Source organism: Galeopterus variegatus, unplaced genomic scaffold, assembly GCF_000696425.1.
Source record: "Galeopterus variegatus unplaced genomic scaffold, G_variegatus-3.0.2 Scaffold615, whole genome shotgun sequence".
Classification (NCBI taxonomy): Eukaryota; Metazoa; Chordata; class Mammalia; order Dermoptera; family Cynocephalidae; genus Galeopterus; species Galeopterus variegatus.
This window is the reverse complement of record NW_007726726.1, coordinates 568464-587103: the sequence shown is the minus strand read 5'-3', so window position 1 is coordinate 587103 and position 18640 is coordinate 568464. Positions and strand designations below refer to the sequence as shown.

General features: G+C 52.9%; 1 protein-coding gene across 1 annotated transcript; it reads left to right on the top strand.

The window, feature by feature from the left end:
- The first annotated feature begins 987 nt into the window (after nt 1–987).
- Nucleotides 988–18551, top strand: LOC103588780 (mesothelin-like). The gene is made up of 17 exons (XM_008570583.1): nt 988–1083; nt 1628–1740; nt 12761–12866; nt 13807–14051; nt 14425–14545; nt 15072–15157; nt 15292–15421; nt 15507–15700; nt 15940–16030; nt 16112–16214; nt 16460–16638; nt 16740–16895; nt 17032–17174; nt 17252–17379; nt 17702–17796; nt 18075–18261; nt 18332–18551. Exons 1-17 carry the CDS (start codon nt 988–990, stop codon nt 18418–18420), a joined length of 2262 nt encoding a protein of 753 aa, XP_008568805.1. The 3' UTR covers nt 18421–18551.
- The last annotated feature ends 89 nt before the right edge of the window (nt 18552–18640 follow it).

The following is an 18640-nucleotide window of genomic DNA, read 5'->3' as shown; positions in this document are numbered from 1 at the left end:
AACCCCTTTTCTTCCTTTCTCCAAAATCCTCTCCTAACCTGGGTATGGCCTGTCATAGGACTTCTAACTATTATTTTAATAGCCTGCCTCTTTTTACCCTGCATTCTAAGCCTTTTAACCAGCTTTTACTTAGAAATTACCAGCTGTTGGCCACGGAGGACCCCTCTCACTCCTCTGCAGAACACCTGACACACTGAAGTCACCGATGGTGCTTGTTCCTAACCACCATAGCTGCAGATGCCTGGATGATCTCTCCCGCAACCTCTTACACCCACTGGACACAGCAGATGGCCGACTTATGGCTCCAAGGGACCTTCATGGATTTCTCCCCCCTTGAAATCACCCTATTTACAACTCTCCTTGGGGGTATAATAAAGGGCTTCCTTCTCCTCCCTGTTCCTCCCCTCTCAACGCCCCTCTCCAGCAGGAAGTAGCTCAAAGACCTCAAGGACCTTACCCCCCAATAGAGGAAAAAGGGAGGAATGTAGGGCCCTATAAAACCCCAAAGGAGACATTCCCTAAAACATGGTGCCTTTCTGGCTTCTCTTCCGGGTCGTAACATTCCCGCCGGTGCCAAAGTATGGCCTATCAAAATCATCACCCGCCCTTCCGACCAATCAGCCACCACCCTGCGTACTAACCACCCTCTCCTGGAACTCAGCTCTCTATAAATGTATGCTTCACCCTCAAATAAAGCGGAACTTCTCTGGTGAACTGTCAGCCCGGGTCCTGTCGTTCTTTCACCTCTGAGCTGCTGCTGGTCAGGGGAGTAGGTAGGGCAGGCCATGACAGGTGTTGGGGGAATGTGGCAGCTTGACCTACCTTTCTAGGGAGCAGGGGGCTTGGGTCGTCCGGGCAGGAATTACTGTGATCAATATCAGGGCCCAACGTCACACAGCAAGTTCCAGCCTCTGTCCAGGGGCTGGCAAGCCACCTGTTGGAATTGGTTCACCAGGAGGTAGCCAGGCATGGGCCCTAGGAGGCAGCATGAAGCACCTTGGATACTCCAGCAACCCCCACCCCTGGCCCTGGGACATGCACCAGGGGGCCTACAACCCCAAAACCCTGGGTGTGCTGGCCCCAGTGAGCAGGCACCCTTCCTGTCCTTGCCCCAGGTCCATGGGTCAGGCTACCCACGCCCACCCTACAATGGTGGCTGGAGCACTTTTGACACGAGGAAGGGTCACTTCAACACCTGGCCATGGCCAGGCCCTCTGTGCAGTGTGGTTCTCCTCTGGGAGGTATGTGCAGGACCATTCTACAGAGAGGACAGGTCTGTGGGGCAGAGCCCAGGTCTCTCCCCACACTCCATCATTGCAGCCCCCTGATGGGGCCTTTTGTATGCCAGTGTCACAGCTGCTGCAAGGGTGGATGCTGCCCTGTGTGCTGATGCCCGTGTTGCAGAACTGGAGACTGAGCTTCCAGACCCTGCCCACCCAGGCATCGGCTGGGCCAGCACTTGACCCCTGGGATGCTTGACCCCAGAGCCGTGCCCATACTCCTTTGCCAAAGCCAGAAGGCCAGTTCTTATGTGACCTTTGGCCAGTCATTTGACCTCTCTGGACCTCAGTGTCCTCCTCTATAAAATAGGGATAAAATGCCATCTTCTGTGGCTCTCAATCTGCAGGATGTCCTGCTCTGGCCTGGCATCATGGCACTGGCCTCCCAGAGTCAGGAAGATGGGGCCAACCATGGAAGGCTTCCTGGAAGAGGCAACCCAGAGCAGAGACCCAGTGACTGGTATGCTCCAGGCTCCAGGCTGGGGACTCTGGTCCTCTTTTCTGTTTTGCCCACATTGGGGGATTGTCCCGACCCACAGGATATTCAACACAGACCCTGGAGGGAGGAGTGGGAATTGGATGGGACAAGAGATACGAGAAATGGAGACAAGACAGTATTCTGATCAAGTCTCGTTTATTAGCCAGAAGGTCACAGCTTATATAGCCAGCAGGAGGGAATCAGCAGATAAGGAAGTATGCAGATGTTTTCTGGGAAAAGCCACAGGGCAAATCGTTCTGGGGAAATGGAACATTTCTCAGCTTTCTTTTTTTTTTTTTTGTCTTCTGTCTTTTTCCATGTCCGGCAACGGATCGCAACCCTCAGTGTTGCCCCCGTACCAGACCGGAGACTGGCAACGGGATTGCAACCCTCAGTGTTGCCCCCGTGCCTCGCTCAGCCAGTGAGTGGGAACCGGTCTGCATGTGGGATCCGAACCCTCGGGCGGGAGCGCCGCCGCGCTTCCCAAGCGGCGCACTTATCCAGTGCGCCACCGGGCCGGCCCCTCTCAGCTTTCTAAAGCAATGCAGTGGTGATCTACGCCTAGGGCTGTGCAAGCAGTAAGAAGGAGAAAAGGACAGAAAGGTCACAGCATTTATATCTTTAGTGCCAGAGGGCTATTGGTAGGGCTTCATGACCCTGGGCAGGCTATGACTGGGCTCTTTGGCCCCGGACAGGGGATGACATTTAGAGAGATCAGAGCAGAAGCCAACATCTAAGCCCAGAGCACAGCACCTGCCCTCTGAAAATGTGGATCTTGCTGTGGGCTGTAGCCTCCTCGAGAAGCCTCCATGGGATGAACGGATTGGTGCTAAATGTGTCCATACTGGAAATCAAAGCAAAGCCGGAAGTGACAATTTATACAACTTCTTCGACGTGATTGAAGGTACCCTGATGAGGAATAGATTTGGCTATTTTTATTTTTTGTAATGTGCAGAGTAAACAACCCCAAAGTTGTTTGTGTGCACTCAGAGAGTGAAAAGGCCAACAATGTCCTGGGGGCAGATGCTGGCAGCCAACATTCCTGATGCAGGGCCAGGTGGAAAAGGCAGTGGTGACAGGGGGGGAATGTTCATGGGAGCCTGCTGTATGCTCATCTAGTTGTACCTGATTGCAGCAGCTGCAGAAGTATGTCCAGAGAAGATAAATCTAATTCTATCAGACTTTCAGTAAGAATGGCTGTTCTGAGTTAAGGATGTTGGGTGCAGTATCAACAGTCAATTGAAAAACAGGGTGAATGATTTGATGTTGTTTTCCTCGGCTCTTGAATCGACACTTTACTGATGCTGCTCAGTTGCTGTTTATTCAAGGAGCTAATGCCTCAATGCCGAGCTGGAAGTGACTGAAGAATAAGCCTCTGCGCATAGTCTGCAGGGAACAACCACAGGAGAGAATATTCCCAAAGTTGAGAAAACTAACTCAGTAGACGCTGAAGAGGAATCTGTGTGTGGAGGAGGAAAGGGCTCAGGTGGGCATGTTTACAAAGCTTGTGGAAACGTGAAGTGTTTTTTTTTTTTTTTTTTTAAAGATGACCGGTAAGGGGATCTCAACCCTTGACTTGTTGTTGTCAGCACCACGCTCACCCAGTGAGCCAACTGGCCATCCCTATATAGGATCCGAACCTGGGGCCTTGGTGTTATCAGAACCGCACTCTCCCGAGTGAGCCACAGGCTGGCCTGAAACGTGAAGTATTTAAGGCCCTGGTTTTCCACTGCATTCCTCAGCGAGTACTCGGTGGGAAATACTTGCATCGCTCATGTGTTTATTGAACAAGCAGAGTCCACCGTGGTCTTCGTTTGATGCTGTGTGTACAACCACCACCAGTTTTCAGGATTTTTGTCAGAAGTGGAAATCGAGTAGCCTGACTTGCCCTGCCACAGAGCAGTTCAGTAGCTTAACAGTGGTGATGTTTAACTGTGATTTTTATTTTTTTTATAAAAAGATGACCAGTAAGGGGATCTTAACCCTTGACTTGGTGTTGTCAGCACCACGCTCACCCAGTGAGCTAACCGGCCATCCCTATATGGGATCTGAACCCATAGCCTTGGTGTTATCAGCACTACACTCTCCCGAGTGAGCCACAAGCCGGCCCTTCACTGTGATTTTTATTTATTTTTTATTTTTTTATTTTTTTTAAAAGATGACCGGTAAGGGGATCTTAACCCTTGACTTGGTGTTGTCAGCACCACTCTCACCCACTGAGCTAACCGGCCATCCCTATATAGGATCCGAACCCATGGCCTTGGTGTTATCAGCACCGCACTCTGCCAAGTGAGCCATGGGCTGGCCCTTCACTGTGATTTTTAAAATCAGGATCAGATTGACATTTTTTGGAACAAGAAGAACCTCCTTTATTCTGTATTATTGAACATTGAATGGCTTTGGAATTTAACTTTTTCTTCCAACTTGATAAAGTTTCTTAATGAACTCAGCCTGAAATCACAAGGCGGAACAGCACTTATATGCAAAATGTTCCATGTCATCATTTCAACAACAAATGTTATTTGAATCACAAGTAATGTGCTTTATGTATGTCCTGCACTGTCAAAGTTAAAGGAAGAGGTGAACTCTCCTTTCCCACACACTTCCGCCGTGGGAGTGTCTTTTGAGCTCAAACTGTAGTCCCCTGATGCAAGTGTAACGGCCATTTCCTCTTTTCAAAATCCGTGTAACTGTGTGCTTGAGGAGCTTCCACCTAACCCTGAATTGGAAGCTATCAATCTGCCACATAATGACATGTGAAAGGCAGATATCCAGAGAAGAATCCGACAATATTCTCTAAGTGCCTCCTGAGTGATGAATATGCCCAACTAAAACTGTGCTGTCATGGATTCTTATCAGTGCTTTGAGTTACCTATCTGCACAAAAAGACATTTTCAGAGATAAAATACTTAAACTCTTATTACAGATCAGCATTAACAGATTAATATTTGTGACTGATGGGGCCGGCCCGTGGCTCACTCGCGAGAGCGTGGTGCTGACAACACCAAGCCAAGGGTTCAGATCCCCTTACCGGTCATCTTTAAAAAAAAAAAAAAAAATTTGTGACTGATTTTGAAAACAATAACTGTAATCTCAATTAGGCTAAATGTTATCATCCCCTCAAATAATTCCATTCTTCTCATGAGTAGACCTGTATCACGAAAATTGTACTCAATTATATTTTGAATTTCATCAATAAGAAGTGTGGACATTTGTTTCCCACTTTGTTAAAAAAGTAGCTACATAATGTCCTCGATTTTGCCCCACAAGTCTTAAAATATTTACTATCTGGAACTTTACAGAAAATAATGCTCTCCTTGTTCTCACCATTAACATTTAATGTAATTATTAATATGATTGAATTTATTTCCCTAGGTATGATTTCTTTGTATTTATTCTGTTTAGAATTTGTTGAAATTCTTGAACCTATAAATTCATGTTTTGTACCCAATTTGGAGTTTTCAGGCCATTGTTTTTCAAATAGTTTTCTCTGTTCCATTCTCTTTCTCATCTTTTTTGGGGACTCTGTTACCTGTGTGTTCACCTTTTGATCTTACCCATAGATTGCTGAGTCTTTTCAGTTTTTCAATCTTGTGTCTCTTTCTTCTACAAATTGGATAATTTCTATTGATCTTTAGATTCACTGACTCTTTCTTCTGTCATCTCCATTTTGTTATTAAGCCCATCCAGTAATTATTTCACGTTTTACACTTTTATTTCTAAGGTTTCCTATTTTATAATCTTTTTATTTTTAAAAATTTTATAGAGATTTTAGGTTTACAGAGAAATTGAGCAGGAAGTCCAGATAGTCCCCATATCCTGCCCCCATACACATTTTTTCCTATATGGGATCTGAACCCATAGCCTTGGTGTTATCAGCACTGCACTCTCCTGAGGGTTCCTGTTACATTAGTGTGTACATTTGTTACAGTTATGAATCAAAATTGATATATTATTATTACTCAATTTTACATTAGGGTTCCCTCTTTGTGTTGTACAGTTCTATGAGCTTTACCAAATGCATAATGTCATGTGTTCAGCATTGCAGTATCATACAAAGGAGTTTCACTGCCATAAACATCCTCTGTGCTTTACCTGTTCATCCCTCTTCCTCTCCCTTCTCTCCTGAAACCCTGGCAACCACTGATTCTTTTTCCATTACCTCAAACATTTATTGTTTCTTTATGATGGGAACATTCAAAATCTTCTCTTCTAGCTAATTGAAAGTATACAATAAATTGTTAATTACAGTCACACTACAGTGCTATAGAATACTAGTCTAATTCCTCCTATCTAGCTGGTATTTTGTATCCATTAACAACCTCTCACTATTACCCCATCCCTCTTTCCAGCTTCTGGTGATTACCATTCTACTCTCTACTTCTATGAGATCAATTTTTATAGTTTTCACATATGAGTGGGAACATGGTATTTTTCTGTTCCTGGCTGACTTTGCTTAACACAATATCTTCCAAACTCATCCATGTTACTGTGAATGGCAGGATTTCATTATTTTCTATGCCTAAATAGTATTCCATTGTGTATATATACATTTTCTTTATCCATTCATCTCTTGATGGACACTTAGGTTGATTCCATATCTTGGCTGTTGTGAATAGTGCTGCAATGAACATGGGAGTGCAAATGTCTTTTTGATACACTGATTTCCTTCCCTTTGGATGAATACCCAGTATTTTGTTTTGTAGATCTTTTATGTGTATATATTTTTAATCTTAATTTCACTTATTTCTACTCTGGAGTTTGGATCCCCATACCAGCTAGCCACAAAAAACCAATTAATTAATTATTTCTGGTCTGATCTTTATTATTTCTTTCCTTTTACTGATTTTGGGTTTGGTTTGTTCTTGCATTAATAGTTCCTTGAAATGCATCATTAGGTTGTTTACTTGAAATCTTTCTACTTTTTTGATGTAGGCATTTTATTGTTATAAATGTTCCTCTTAGTACTGCTTTGGCTGTATCCCATAGGTTTTGGTATGTTGTATTTTCTGCTTTCATTTGTTTCAAAAATTTTCCTTCTTAATTTCTTCTTTGACCCATTGGTCATTCAGAAGCATACTGCTTATTCTCCCTGTATTTGTACATTTTCAAAAGTTCCTCTTGCTATTGATTTCTAGTTTTATTCCATTGTGGTCAGAGAAGATATTTCATGTGATTTCAATTTTTAAAAATTTATTGAGACTTATTTTGTGACCTAACATATGGTCAGTACTGGAGAATATTCCATTTGCTAATGAGAAGAATGTGTATCATGTAGCTGTTGGATAAAACGTTCTATAAATGTCTGTAAGGTCCATTTGGTCTATAGTGCAGTTTAAATCAAATGTTCCTTTGTTGATATTCTGGCTGGATGATCTGTCCAATATTGAGAATGGGGTGTTGAAGGCCCTAACTATTATTGTATTAGAGTCTATCTTTCCCTTTAGATCTAGTAATATTTTGCTTTATACATCTTGGTCTCTGATGTTTGGTGCATATATATTTACAATTGTTATATCCTCTTGCTAAATTGATCCCTTTACTTTATATAATGACCTTCTTTGTCCCTTTCTATGATTTTTTTTTCCTTTTTGTCTTTTTTCGTGACCGGCAACGGATCGCAACCCTCAGTGTCGCGCCCGTACCGGACTGGGACTGGCAACGGGATCGCAACCCACGGTGTTGCTCCCACACCTCGCTCAGCCAGTGAGCGGCCGGTCTGTATATGGGATCCAAACCCTCGGCGGGAGCGCCGCTGCGCTTCCCAAGCGGCGCACTGTAGCAGTGTGCCACTGGGCCGGCCCTCTTTCTATGATTTTTGACTTAAAGTCTGTTTTATCTGATGTAAGTATAGTTACTCCTGCTCACTTTTGGTTTCCATTTGTATGAAAAAAATTTCCCCCCATTTCTTTGCTTTCAGTCTATATGTGTCTTTACAGGTAAGTGAGTTTCTCATAGGCAGCATATATTTGGGTCTTTTTATTTTATTTTTTATTTTTTTATTTTTATTTTTTTAAAAGATGACCGGTAAGGGGATCTTAACCCTTGACTTGGTGTTGTCAGCACCACGCTCAGCCAATGAGCGAACCAGCCATCCCTATATGGGATCCGAACCCGTGGCCTTGGTGTTATCAGCACCGCACTCTCCCAAGTGAGCCACGGGCCGGCCCTTGGGTCTTTTTAAAAAAATCTATTCATCCAGTCTATGTCTTTTAATTGGAAAATTTAGTTCATTTACATTAAGGTTATTATTGATTGGTGTAGACTTACTGCTGCCATTTTGTTGATTATTTTCTGAATATTTTTATACCTTTTGTTCATTTCTTCCTCTCTTACTGCTTATCATTGTAGTTTGGTAGGTTTTTCTTTTTTCTTTTTCTTTTTTTTTTTTGTAGTGATAAGGTTTGATTCATTTCTGTTTCCCATCTGTGTAGCTGCTTTATCAGTGAGTTTTATCCTTTTGCATCTTCTTGATTGTAGTTATCATCCTTTTGTTTCCAGATGTAGGACTCCCTTCAGCATTTCTTGTAAGGCTGGTCTGTTTCACTCTTTTGAAATGTTTTCTATTTTTTCTACATTTTCATCCATGGTCAACCTTTTCCCACTACCTCATTGAGCATAGTTCTAACAGCTGCTTTAAAATCTTTGTCTGATCATCCCAGTGTCTGACTCATCTTAGAAGTGGCTTCAGTTGTTTGTCTTTTCCCTTTTGAATGGGTCACAATTCCTGGCTCTCCGTATGCCATGTACTGTGGGGTTATATCCTGAACATTGTGACAGTTATGGGGCATAGATGCTGCATCCTGTTATATTCTCATGAAGACCATTGATGCTTTTGTTTTTACAGGCATTTAACTTGGCCAGCTGTGAACTTTGCCACTCCTGTGGTGGGCACAGGCTCTGATATCAGCCAGTTTTTAATATTTGGCTGAAGCTGCAGACAGTTTCCCCTGCACATGCCTGGTTCAGGGGGCAGCCAGAGACTTGAAGTCTCCAGCTCTCTGCTTTCTAGAGCTCTCCACTCATTCTCTGGTCTCTGGTTATTCTGGGATCCTTGTTTGGCTTCCTTCAGCCAGAAATTTGGTAGGATTCTGTTGGGGTGTGAGCCACTTCATGCCACTGCAGCCTCCCCCTTGCCTACCTTCAGGGCAAGGCCACCACATGAAAGGGACACTCACTCCATGCTGGTATCTTCCCTTAAGTATCAATTCCTCTCCATAATCTTCAGACTTTTTTCACTCCCCAGAGCACCTAGGTAATTGCTTTCATATATTTTGTCCAAAAGTTTTCAGTTGTTTTCTATGGAAGGGATTTTTAAAAAGGCACTCACCCCTCCATTGACTTTTGTAAGTTCATTCTGGCACTTGGGAGCCTTGCTGAATCCTGTGTTAACTAGGGTTGGGTTCCACAGCATATAATAGAAATCCCACTCCATGGAAACAGGCGATCAGAGACAGGCAGCTTTATATACTTAGCTTAGCAAACAGAAACCTTTGCAGGTATTAAAAGCAGAGACAGATTCCACACTGGGAATTAGTGCTCTCAAAATTACTGGAAGGCTTGGAGAGGAAGTGAAGGAGCTGCCCTGGACTTTTGGCTTCAAGGTCATGCCCCCCGGCTGTGGCCCAAGGTCAGGAAGAAAAACTCTGCCATCCCTGGGGCAGTGTGCAGCCAGCACAGATGCACTGGGAAGATGGTCCCCACCTCTCTTCCAGGAGACAAGCCAGTGCCTGGGGTGGGTGGACTCCAGTCGCCCTGCCATCATGGAGGGGCAGTGCCATGTGCTTGCTGGAGCAGGCCTGGTCTAGGGTTGAATTTCCCTCCCCTGGGCTGTGTGTTCTCATAGCCCTTACCCCATCACTTAACGGCCGTGGTGTTGTCCACAGCACACCATGTGAGTCAGGAGGTTATTTGAAAGAAACCACGGTTATGGCTGATGCTCCTAGGAGTCACATCCTGGCTGTGTGACTACCATCCAGAACCTGCTGGCCTGGGATGGGTGGAGTGGCCTGAGGAGACCGTCCAGCAGGGAGATGACAAAGTTACCTTGTCATGTGATCTTGTCCACTCTACTTCTGCAGTTTCACCACCTGGGAAACAGGAGAGTCAGGTCCCACAGAACCTGGGGCTGGCGCTCCCACCCACACCCACCCAGGGGAAGGCCAAGGTCAGCTCTCCACTCCCTCTGGGCCCCTCCTCCCTCACAGCGGCCCAGGTCTGGCGTGGTGCCCCTCTGAGGCTCCTCCACAGGGTCTCCACCCACACATTCCTGCGGCATGAGCAGCCACTGTTCCCAGCTGCCCCAGGCACAGACTCATTTGTTTCCCTTGACAGCCCCAGGGTGAGGTTGCCTGGCCTCTTCACCACCCCACTTTCCAATTGAGTAAACTGAGGCAGAGGAGGCTCAGGTTTGGCGGATCACCCTGACACATCAGAATCCCATGGGCAGGGCCCTGCAAAGGCCACTCAGACCTAAGGGGTCCAGGGGGTGTACGAGAATGGCACAGCAAAGGCAGCTGCCTAGGCATTCGAGCACCACACCCGAAGGCTCCAGATAAGAACTTGAGGCATCTCTCTGGCCTTGGGGACTGGGCTCCCTGGTTTCCTGCTGCTTCTTTTAAAGGGCCATCTATGCCTTTGCCCATGAGCTTAGAGTGACCACACTCTGTTCTCTCGTGTGCACTGCTAGTTGCCTGGCATGTCATTCTTGCTTTGTGTGACCCGGGACAGAGCTCGGCCCTCCCTGCCCAGGATCTGTAAGTAGAAATCTTTGAACATAGTCCCTATTGTGGCAGTGTATTGACTTCGCGCTTTCATCTGAATTGGGGGCTGCCCCAGGCTGGGTTTCCCCGGGATGTGGAGATGGGGGGAGGACACAAGGTCTGGCTCCCAGCACCACAGCAACCGTCAGGCAGGTAAATAAATTTTCTGTGTGAGGGACCCCTGATCGTGGGTGGGACAATGAGGTATTAGCCATCCCCAGGTAAAAGAGGTACCCATGAAAGGTGCACGGTGAGCACCACGTCCAGCTCCCCTTTGTTTCCCGTTAGGATAGGTTGCCAGCTGCTCAGTGCTGGGACCCCAATTTAGCTGGGGGCTCTCAAAACAGGGGTATGGGGAATTTTCCCAGGAACTGCATCTCCTGGGACTGAGCTCAGTGTTCAGGCCCATGAGGGGCTGACTGTAGCCTGGTCCGTGATGGGTGACTCCTGGGGTCAAGGCCCGGGGTCATGCATACACCAATGTTTGTGTGTGGGCTTGTCTAGGGGACGTGAGGGCAGGGACACCCCAACAGCACTTCTGGGCACCTCCGGTCAAACCTGCTCTGGCTGGGAGCAGGGGTCAGGCTGAGGTTATATGGGGATCTGCTAGGGGAGGGGGCCCTGGCCAGCCCCAAACCAAGCAGCCCCTGCTCTTCATGGGTGCCCTCTCCTGCTCTCAGAGCTCATTTCCACCCCCCAGCTCCTGACATGCTGTGTGACCTGGGCTGGCCACACGGTATCCCTGTGCTTCGGGCAGGCTAGATGACCCTGTGTTGAAGACCCATCCCTAACTAAGCTCCTCTGCCTGACCTCACCAGAGAGGCCTGCGGTTGGCAGGGAATGTGGTCTGACTTCATTTTCTGTCACTTGGGGGCCAGTCTGGTCTGGGCTGGGAGATTCTGCAGGTGGGTGAGGCAGGTGGGCCAGGAGAGAGCCTCAGCAGTGTCCTGTAGCCTTGCCCCTGCTGGGGGCTAGAGCTCATGACCCTCGGGCAGGGGAGGATCTGGCCATTCCTCCAGCACAGCCCCAGCCTCTTCCACCTCGCACTTCACCTGGGGAATTAAGGGGGATGGCTGTCACCTGGTAGCAGGGCGGGACAGGGCTGGCTCTTTCTGTGGCCAGGCCCCACCCCCAGGGTTCCAGACAGGGCTGAGTCTCTCCGACTCTAGCACGTGCCCAGCATATGGTAGGTGCTCAGCAAGTGTGCAGGTGGTTAATGAGCAGTGGATGACCTGGTGAACACTGGTCACGGAGGACACAGGAGGAGAGATGGGCCGATCCCTGGCACCTGTCATGTGCGGCCCCCACCAGTGCCCATCAGACCAGCATTTTCAGAGACAAGGCAGGATAGGCGATCTGGAGATTTTGTTTCTGTTTCACACATAAATACATGCACCCAGGACTGGGCCAAAATGGATTGCATCCCTGTGGGTTGTGCTTGGACCCATGTTCTGGTCTGGGGTCTGGGTTTTTTCTACCTTCTCAAGATGTTCAAAGCTGCAGGAGCCTCCCCTCCTCTTCTGGTACCTGGGGAGGAGGGAGAGGAAGTCACCTGGAAGGTTTACGGCTCCCCAAGACATTCCCCTGACTGCTGAGCTGGCCCGGCGGGGCTCCTGGTGGGGCTCTCTGCCCTGACGACAGGGGCAGCTGAAATGTGAAAGTGAGGTGCCCCTTGTTTTCGAGCTGTGGGAGAGACCCACACAGGCCTGGGCCAAGGTTTGGAGGGGGCTCCACTCCTCTCAGCCACCCTGGGGGGTGAGCACAGAAGGAGGCTTGGTCTTCAGGCCCCACCCCTATCCCAGGAGGATGATTCTTCTCCAGGGAGGGGCTCCCCACCCACTTCCCCACCCCATACTGGCTCCCAAGCCCCATCCCAGAGAGCACAAAGGGATCCCCCCAAGTTGTCCACCCACCCACCCACTGCCCCACCCATGTTTACACTTGAGAATGGGGCCAGAGAGGCTGTGCTGCGCCCAGGCCTGGCAGAGGGGAGGGGCATGGACCTGTGTTGCCCTCCCCACTTTGGGCGTTATCCCCTGGAGGGCCCTGGGTGCACAAAGCCCAGGCACCTGCAGGTGGAAACTGAGGCCAACCGCAGGGGTAGGTGGCTCTGTCTCCTTGCTCTAAACTCTTACCACCCTGCCCTGCTGGTGCGGGGAGGGGATGGGCCCTGGTTGACTGACACTGGGCTCTCATAGTTGGGGGTTGGGCTGACTCAGACCCAACCTGCCTCCCTGCAGCCGCTTCCCGGAGGGGGCAGGCCTGGAGAGCAGGGCCGTGGCACAGACGTGCGTGCGGCAGGTGCCTGTGAAGCTTCGACCTGGGAGCCCTCCTGGGCCTCACAAGGTCCCATACTGGCCTGGGATGGGGGCAAGGAGTTGGGGTGGGTGAATGGGTCCTGTCCTGCCCAAGTGACAGGGGCATCAGAGTCACTGTTCCTCACAGACTATGGCCTTGCTAATGGCTCCATCCACTCTGGGGTCCTGTGCGACCGCCACCCACAGCAACCTACTGCTGTCCCTCCTCGTCCTTGGTGAGTGTGGGGGTGGGCTGCTGCAAAGGGTGGGACTGATGGACTGGGGTGGAGGGTAGCCTGGGTCCTTAGGGGGTCAGGACCTTGGGAAAGCTCTACTCAGGCCTTCTCCACAGCTGTGGGCAGGCGCCCTGAGTCCAGCAGGCCATCAATCACCTCTCTGCCCCCAGAGATGATTGTGTCCAGCACCCCAGGTGGGGTTGGAACCTGGGCCAGGGAGTGATGGGGGCTCAGGCCATAGTGGGGATGTCGTGGGATGGGCATCCCACCGCCCAGAGCAGCTGCGTCTCAGGAGGAACATGTGGGAGGCCTGGCTCCCTGGTGGGGTGCAGACAACTGTGCCTGGGGGGAGGGTGGGCTATGACGTCAAGGGGTGCAAGGGCCTTAACTCTCTGCTTCCATGCTCTGTGGGGTGTGCACAGGGCTGGGGGCCAGGGCGAGGCCAGGCTTTGCCAAAGCACATCCATAAGTCCCCAGGCCATCCTTCAAGCCTGTGCCCTCTCCCCCTGCAGAGTGGATGCAACTTTGGAGGGCCCAGGCTGCAGAGACAGGACCGGTAAGGGCCCCTGTGGGGAGACAGGGGACAGTTTTCTGGTCCTGGGTGGGGGTCTCAGCCCTGCATGGGGGTGGGGGATGCTGGTTGTGTTCTCTCTTTCATACACACACATACCTGGGAAGCTGTGTGTGCCAGTTTCAAAGGTCCCCTTGCAAAGGTGTAACTGGATCTGAGATAAGGCTGGTCGCCTGGAGCAGCCAGGCCCAGAGAGTAGCAGAGCCCAGACTGTAGCGAGGCCCCAGAAACAGCTGGACTCAGGGAGTACCTGTACCCTGGAGTACCTGGGCCTTGAAGTAGCTGAGCCCAAGGTGCAGCTGAGCCCGAGCAGCTCCAGCTCTGGGGGAGCTGGTCACAGTCGCCGTGGTCAGCAGGCGTTGTGTCCCCAGGAGCAGGAGGCTGAGTCCCTTGACCAAGCCGTGGCCAACGTGTCTGACTTTGCCAGGTGGGTTCAGGATCTCCGCTGCCTTCAAGTCCACGTGCTTGGGGGCCTCGTTGACTGTGCCTGGCCAGGCGCCCCAAGCCTGCTGTGCTTGCCCTCCCAATGCCCCCCTCCTGCTTTTTCTCCTCCTCAGATCTGCCTCTTGGGAAGGTCCTGGGGACACCCAGGTGGGATCATTTCACTCCTGTGTCCCTGCCTGGCTGGGCTTAGGGCTGGGTGGAGCCTCTGTCCCCTCCAGAGGACAGCATCCCTGATCCTTGAGGGTGTCACCTGGCCCTGGGGGAAGTCCCCTGGGAGCACCAGGGTCTTAAAGGGCATTGCGGGGGGTATGGGCACTGGTGGTGCCATCTCCAGTGCACGTCCCGGCCCTCCCCAGCCTCTCCCCAGGCCTCCTCCTTGGCTTCACGTGTGTGATAGTGTCAGACCTGAGTGCAGAGCGTGTCCAAGAGCTGGCCATTGCCCTGGGGAAGAAGAATGTCACGCTCCATGCAGATCAGGTTAGTCCCTGTGTGGTCCTTGGGCCGGGGTGGGTGGGGCATACTCGGGCCCCTTCCCCGCTAGGGAGTCGGCAGGCTGGTCCCTGGTGCCCACATGCATCTTCACCACAAGTCCGTCCTTCCAGAGCTCCTCTGGCCACCTAAGCTGACCACTAGGGTACCCGTATCCATTGGGGTCCAGTTCTCTGAGACCAAGTCTGAAATGACCTGGCCATCACAGCTGTGTTGAGGCCCAGTTTCTGGGGTCCCCTTCTGGAGCCCCGAGGCTAGGCTTCAAGGCTCTGTCCCCAAATGGAGAACCAGTAAAAGTATGATAGGTGGGGGAGGGGGCAGCCAAGCGCATGTCTTCCTTGGATGGCCCTGGAGGCGGAGGGACATCTACCACCCCAGGCTCCGTGTTGGCAGGGCTGTGGGACAGTGTATGCAGAGTGGGGTGGGGGTGGGGATCAACCAGGGAGGCCCTGGCCCATCCTGGAGGGGGGCAGTGTCCAGAATGTTCCATGCTGGACGTCTGGTCTCCTGGCAGCTGCGCTGTCTGGCACGCCGCCTTTCTGAGCACCGAGTCCCTGAGGACCTGGACACCTTCCCGCTGGACATGCTGCTGTTCCTTGAGTAGGCACTGCACCCCCCTGCCCCCACCTGCACCTGAAGCCAAAGTGGGAGCTGTGGTGGCCCAGCCAGGCCAGCTCTGGCACAGGGCCATGCAGCATCAGGCATGGCCTGCCCCCAGCACCCTCTCTCCACAGCCCGGCTGCATTCCCAGGGCCCCAGGCCTGTGCCCATTTCTTCTCCCGCGTCAGTAAGGCCAACGTGGACGTGCTGCCACAGAGGGCTCCGGAGCGGCAGCGGCTGCTGCCCGCAGCTCTGGCCTGCCTGGTATGGGCTGGGGCTGGTGGGTGCAGCACAGCAGGAGGGGGCTCAGTTGTCCCTGCAAAGGCGCTGAGGCCGGCCATGTATGCAGGGCGTGCGGGGGTCTCGGGTGAGCAAGGCTGATGTGCAGGCTCTGGGAGGCCTGGCTTGTGACCTGCCTGGGCACTTCGTGGCCCACTCGGCGGAAGCCCTCCTACCCCGGCTGGCGGGCTGCTCTGGACCCCTGGACCAGGATCAGCAGGAGGCAGCCAGGGTGGCTCTGCAGGGCGGAGGACCCCCGTATGGGTGAGTGGAGGTGTCTGGGACCTTGAAGGTGTGTTCGGGCTGGTACATGTGAGCGCATCCACGGCTGTGCTGCATGGCCCAGGGCCAGCGTCCCCTGCTGCAACCCCTGCCAATGCCCCACTGCAGAGTCCTCCCAGCACCTCTCCAGGGACAGCACCTGGCCCTGGCTCTGTCTCCTGCCCTCTCTGTCTGGGGCTGCATTTGGGGGTCCCTGAGCTGGGCCCCCTGTATCTGGACAGTCCCCCATCAAGGTGGTCAGTCTCCACCCTGGAAGCTCTGCAGGGTCTGCTGCCTCTGTTGGACCAGACTGTCATCCACAGCATCCCAAAGGTGAGACCCCACCCCCCAGCCTGTCTGGTCTGCGGACGCCTGGCCCATGGAGGCTCAGCCATGGCCCTGCTCCATCCTCAGGGTGTCATGACCGCCTGGTTGCAACGCACCTACCGGGATCCATACTGGCAGTGGCCTGAGCAGAGGACTGTCGTCCTCCCGAGGCTCCGGCGAGACACAAAGAGTGAGCCCTGTGCCCTGCACCCTGCCCCGTCAGGCATCAGGCTGGGGCAGGACACTTGGGGGGTGGGTGGATTAGCATTGTAGGGTCTCACCAGCCCCTGCCTGTGAACCTTGATGGCAGAGTAAACAGAATTGCCCCATCTTGCCAGTGGGTAAACTGAGGCACAGAGAGGGTAACTCATTCTTCAAGGTGAGGAAAAGGTTGAAAGGAGAAGGCTGGCCCCTGACCCCTGCCTGCCCCTGCAGAGGGTGCCTGCCCCCCAGGGCGGGAGGTCCGCCTGGTGGATGTGGAGTTGGTCTTGTACGAGGAGTGGGAGATGGAGGCCTGTGTGCACGGGGCCCTGCTGGCCACCCAGATGGACCGTGTAAACATGATGCCCTTCACCTACCAGCAGCTTGACCTTTTTAAGCGCAAATTGGATGAGGTAGCTCGCCACATGGCTCCCGCATGCCTGCCTTGCCTGAGTCTTCCTGTCACCCTCGCCCGGGGAGTGGCTTCAGCCCTCATGGTCACTTCCCCCTGCAGATCTACCCCCAAGGCTACCCCGAGTCCCTGATCCAGCGCCTGAGCTACTTCTTTCTCAGGATGAGACCCGAGGACATCTACAAATGGAATGTGACATCCCTGGAGATGGTGAAAGACCTGATCAGAGTCAGCAAGGGGAGAAAAATGGACGCTCAGGTGACCACCTGCCTGGGAGAGGTCACATGGAATGAGGTTGTGCAGGCCTGAGGGGGGAAACAGCACGAGGTTGCATGGGCCGATAGGCAGATACTCTCTACCTGCCCCAAGGCAGCTCAGTGGCCTCCTCTCACAGGTGGCTGCCCTGATTGCCCGCTATGTGGCAGGAAGGGGCCAGCTGGACAAGGACACCCTGGACGCCCTGGCCACCTTCCGCCCCATGTACCTGTGCTTCCTCAGCCCCACGCAGCTGGACTTCGTGAAACCCAGTGTCCTTTGGTGAGTCCCGGGCTCTCCTGGGCAAGGTGGGCATGCTGTGCTCTGTGCTCACTGCGTGGCCCTGCGCTGCCCCCCAGGGCGGTCGGGCCCCAGGACCTGGACGCATGTAGCCCACGGCAGCTGGACCTCCTCTACCCCAAGGCCCACTTCACCTTCCAGAACATGAGCGGGCAGGAGTACTTTATGAAGGTCAAGTACTTTCTGGGTAAGCCGGGAGCACACGGCCAGGGTGGGCACAGCAAGGGAGAGACGCAGACACCGCCCCCCACACCCCTGGTGCTGCCAGGTCCTCACCTCGCTGGGCTGCCCACTGCCATTGCGCCTGGGCGGTCACCCGCCCCTCACCCCTCCAACTGTGTGGAGACTGAGGCTGCGGGTCAGACGGCGGCCAGGTAATCCCAAGGCCCAGGAATTCCTTAGGAGGAAGGGACCCTGTAAAGCAATGGGCTTCTTGTAGCCAGTGGTCAGAGGGCGGGCCTGGGGTGTGTTGTGAAGTCTCACGCGTGGGGCCCTCTCCCTGCGGGTAGGTGGGGCCCCCACGGAGGACCTGCAGGCTCTCAGTGAGCAGAACGTGAACATGGATATAGCCACGTTCAAGACTCTGCGGAAAGACGCCGTGGTGGTACGGGGTCGAAGGGAGGGTCTGGAGGGAGGGTCCGGGATGGGGGCGGGGCCTCGCGAAGGGGCGGTGCCTCGGGCGTGGGCGGGGCCACTAGATGGGGATGAGTTGGGATGAGAGCAAGTCCTCGGGAGGGCGGGGCCATGGGAAGGGGCGGGGTCTCTGGAGGGGCCTCAGTCGAGCCAGGGCCAACCGGCTCGAGATCCCCAAAGTCTGGAGGGCCAAGCAGCCTCTGGGGAGCAGGGGCTGGGGACCCTGACGGCTGCCCGGGGCTCTGGCAGCGGCTGACCGTGGCCGAGGTGCAGAATCTTCTGGGACCGCACCTGGCGGGCCTGAAGGCAGAGGAGGAGAACAGCCCGGTGCGCGACTGGGTCTCCTGGCAGCCGCAGGAGGCCCTGGACAGCCTGGGGCTGGGGCTCCGCGGTGGCGTGCCCAACGGCTACTTCGTCCTGGACCTCGACTCCCGAGGTGGGCTGGGGGCCTGGGCCGGGGGCGGGGCGGATCGCCGTGGGCGGTCTGAGTTACTCTGTCATCGCAGAGGCCCTCTCCAGAGGGTCCTGCCACCTCGGGCCCGGACCTGCGCTCTTCGCCATCCCAGCTCTGCTCCCGGCTTGGACCCTGAGCTGAGGCCACCCGTCCGGATGCCCCCAGCTCCACTGCGGAGCCCTGCAAAGCCGGGAGCAGGCCTGGGTGGTCCCTGCCCAATGCCGAGGGTACTTGAGCTCAATAAACGGGGACACATACCCCGTGCAGACATTCCCTGTGGTGTTCTGAGGTGTGACTTTGGCCCTTCCTGTGACCCCATAAACTGGCTCCTTGAGTTCAGCCCCTCCGACTTGCCTTGTAA

What these genes read in the sequence shown, in the direction of transcription:
- LOC103588780 (XM_008570583.1), top strand. Translation starts at nt 988, where the DNA reads ATGAAGCACCTTGGATACTCCAGCAACCCCCACCCCTGGCCCTGGGAC. An exon ending in GCCCTCCTGGGCCTCACAAG is followed by an intron (nt 12,867 to 13,806) that starts GTCCCATACTGG and finishes CGCCTGGAGCAG; the next exon opens with CCAGGCCCAGAGAGTAGCAG. An exon ending in AACGTGTCTGACTTTGCCAG is followed by an intron (nt 14,052 to 14,424) that starts GTGGGTTCAGGA and finishes GGCCCTCCCCAG; the next exon opens with CCTCTCCCCAGGCCTCCTCC.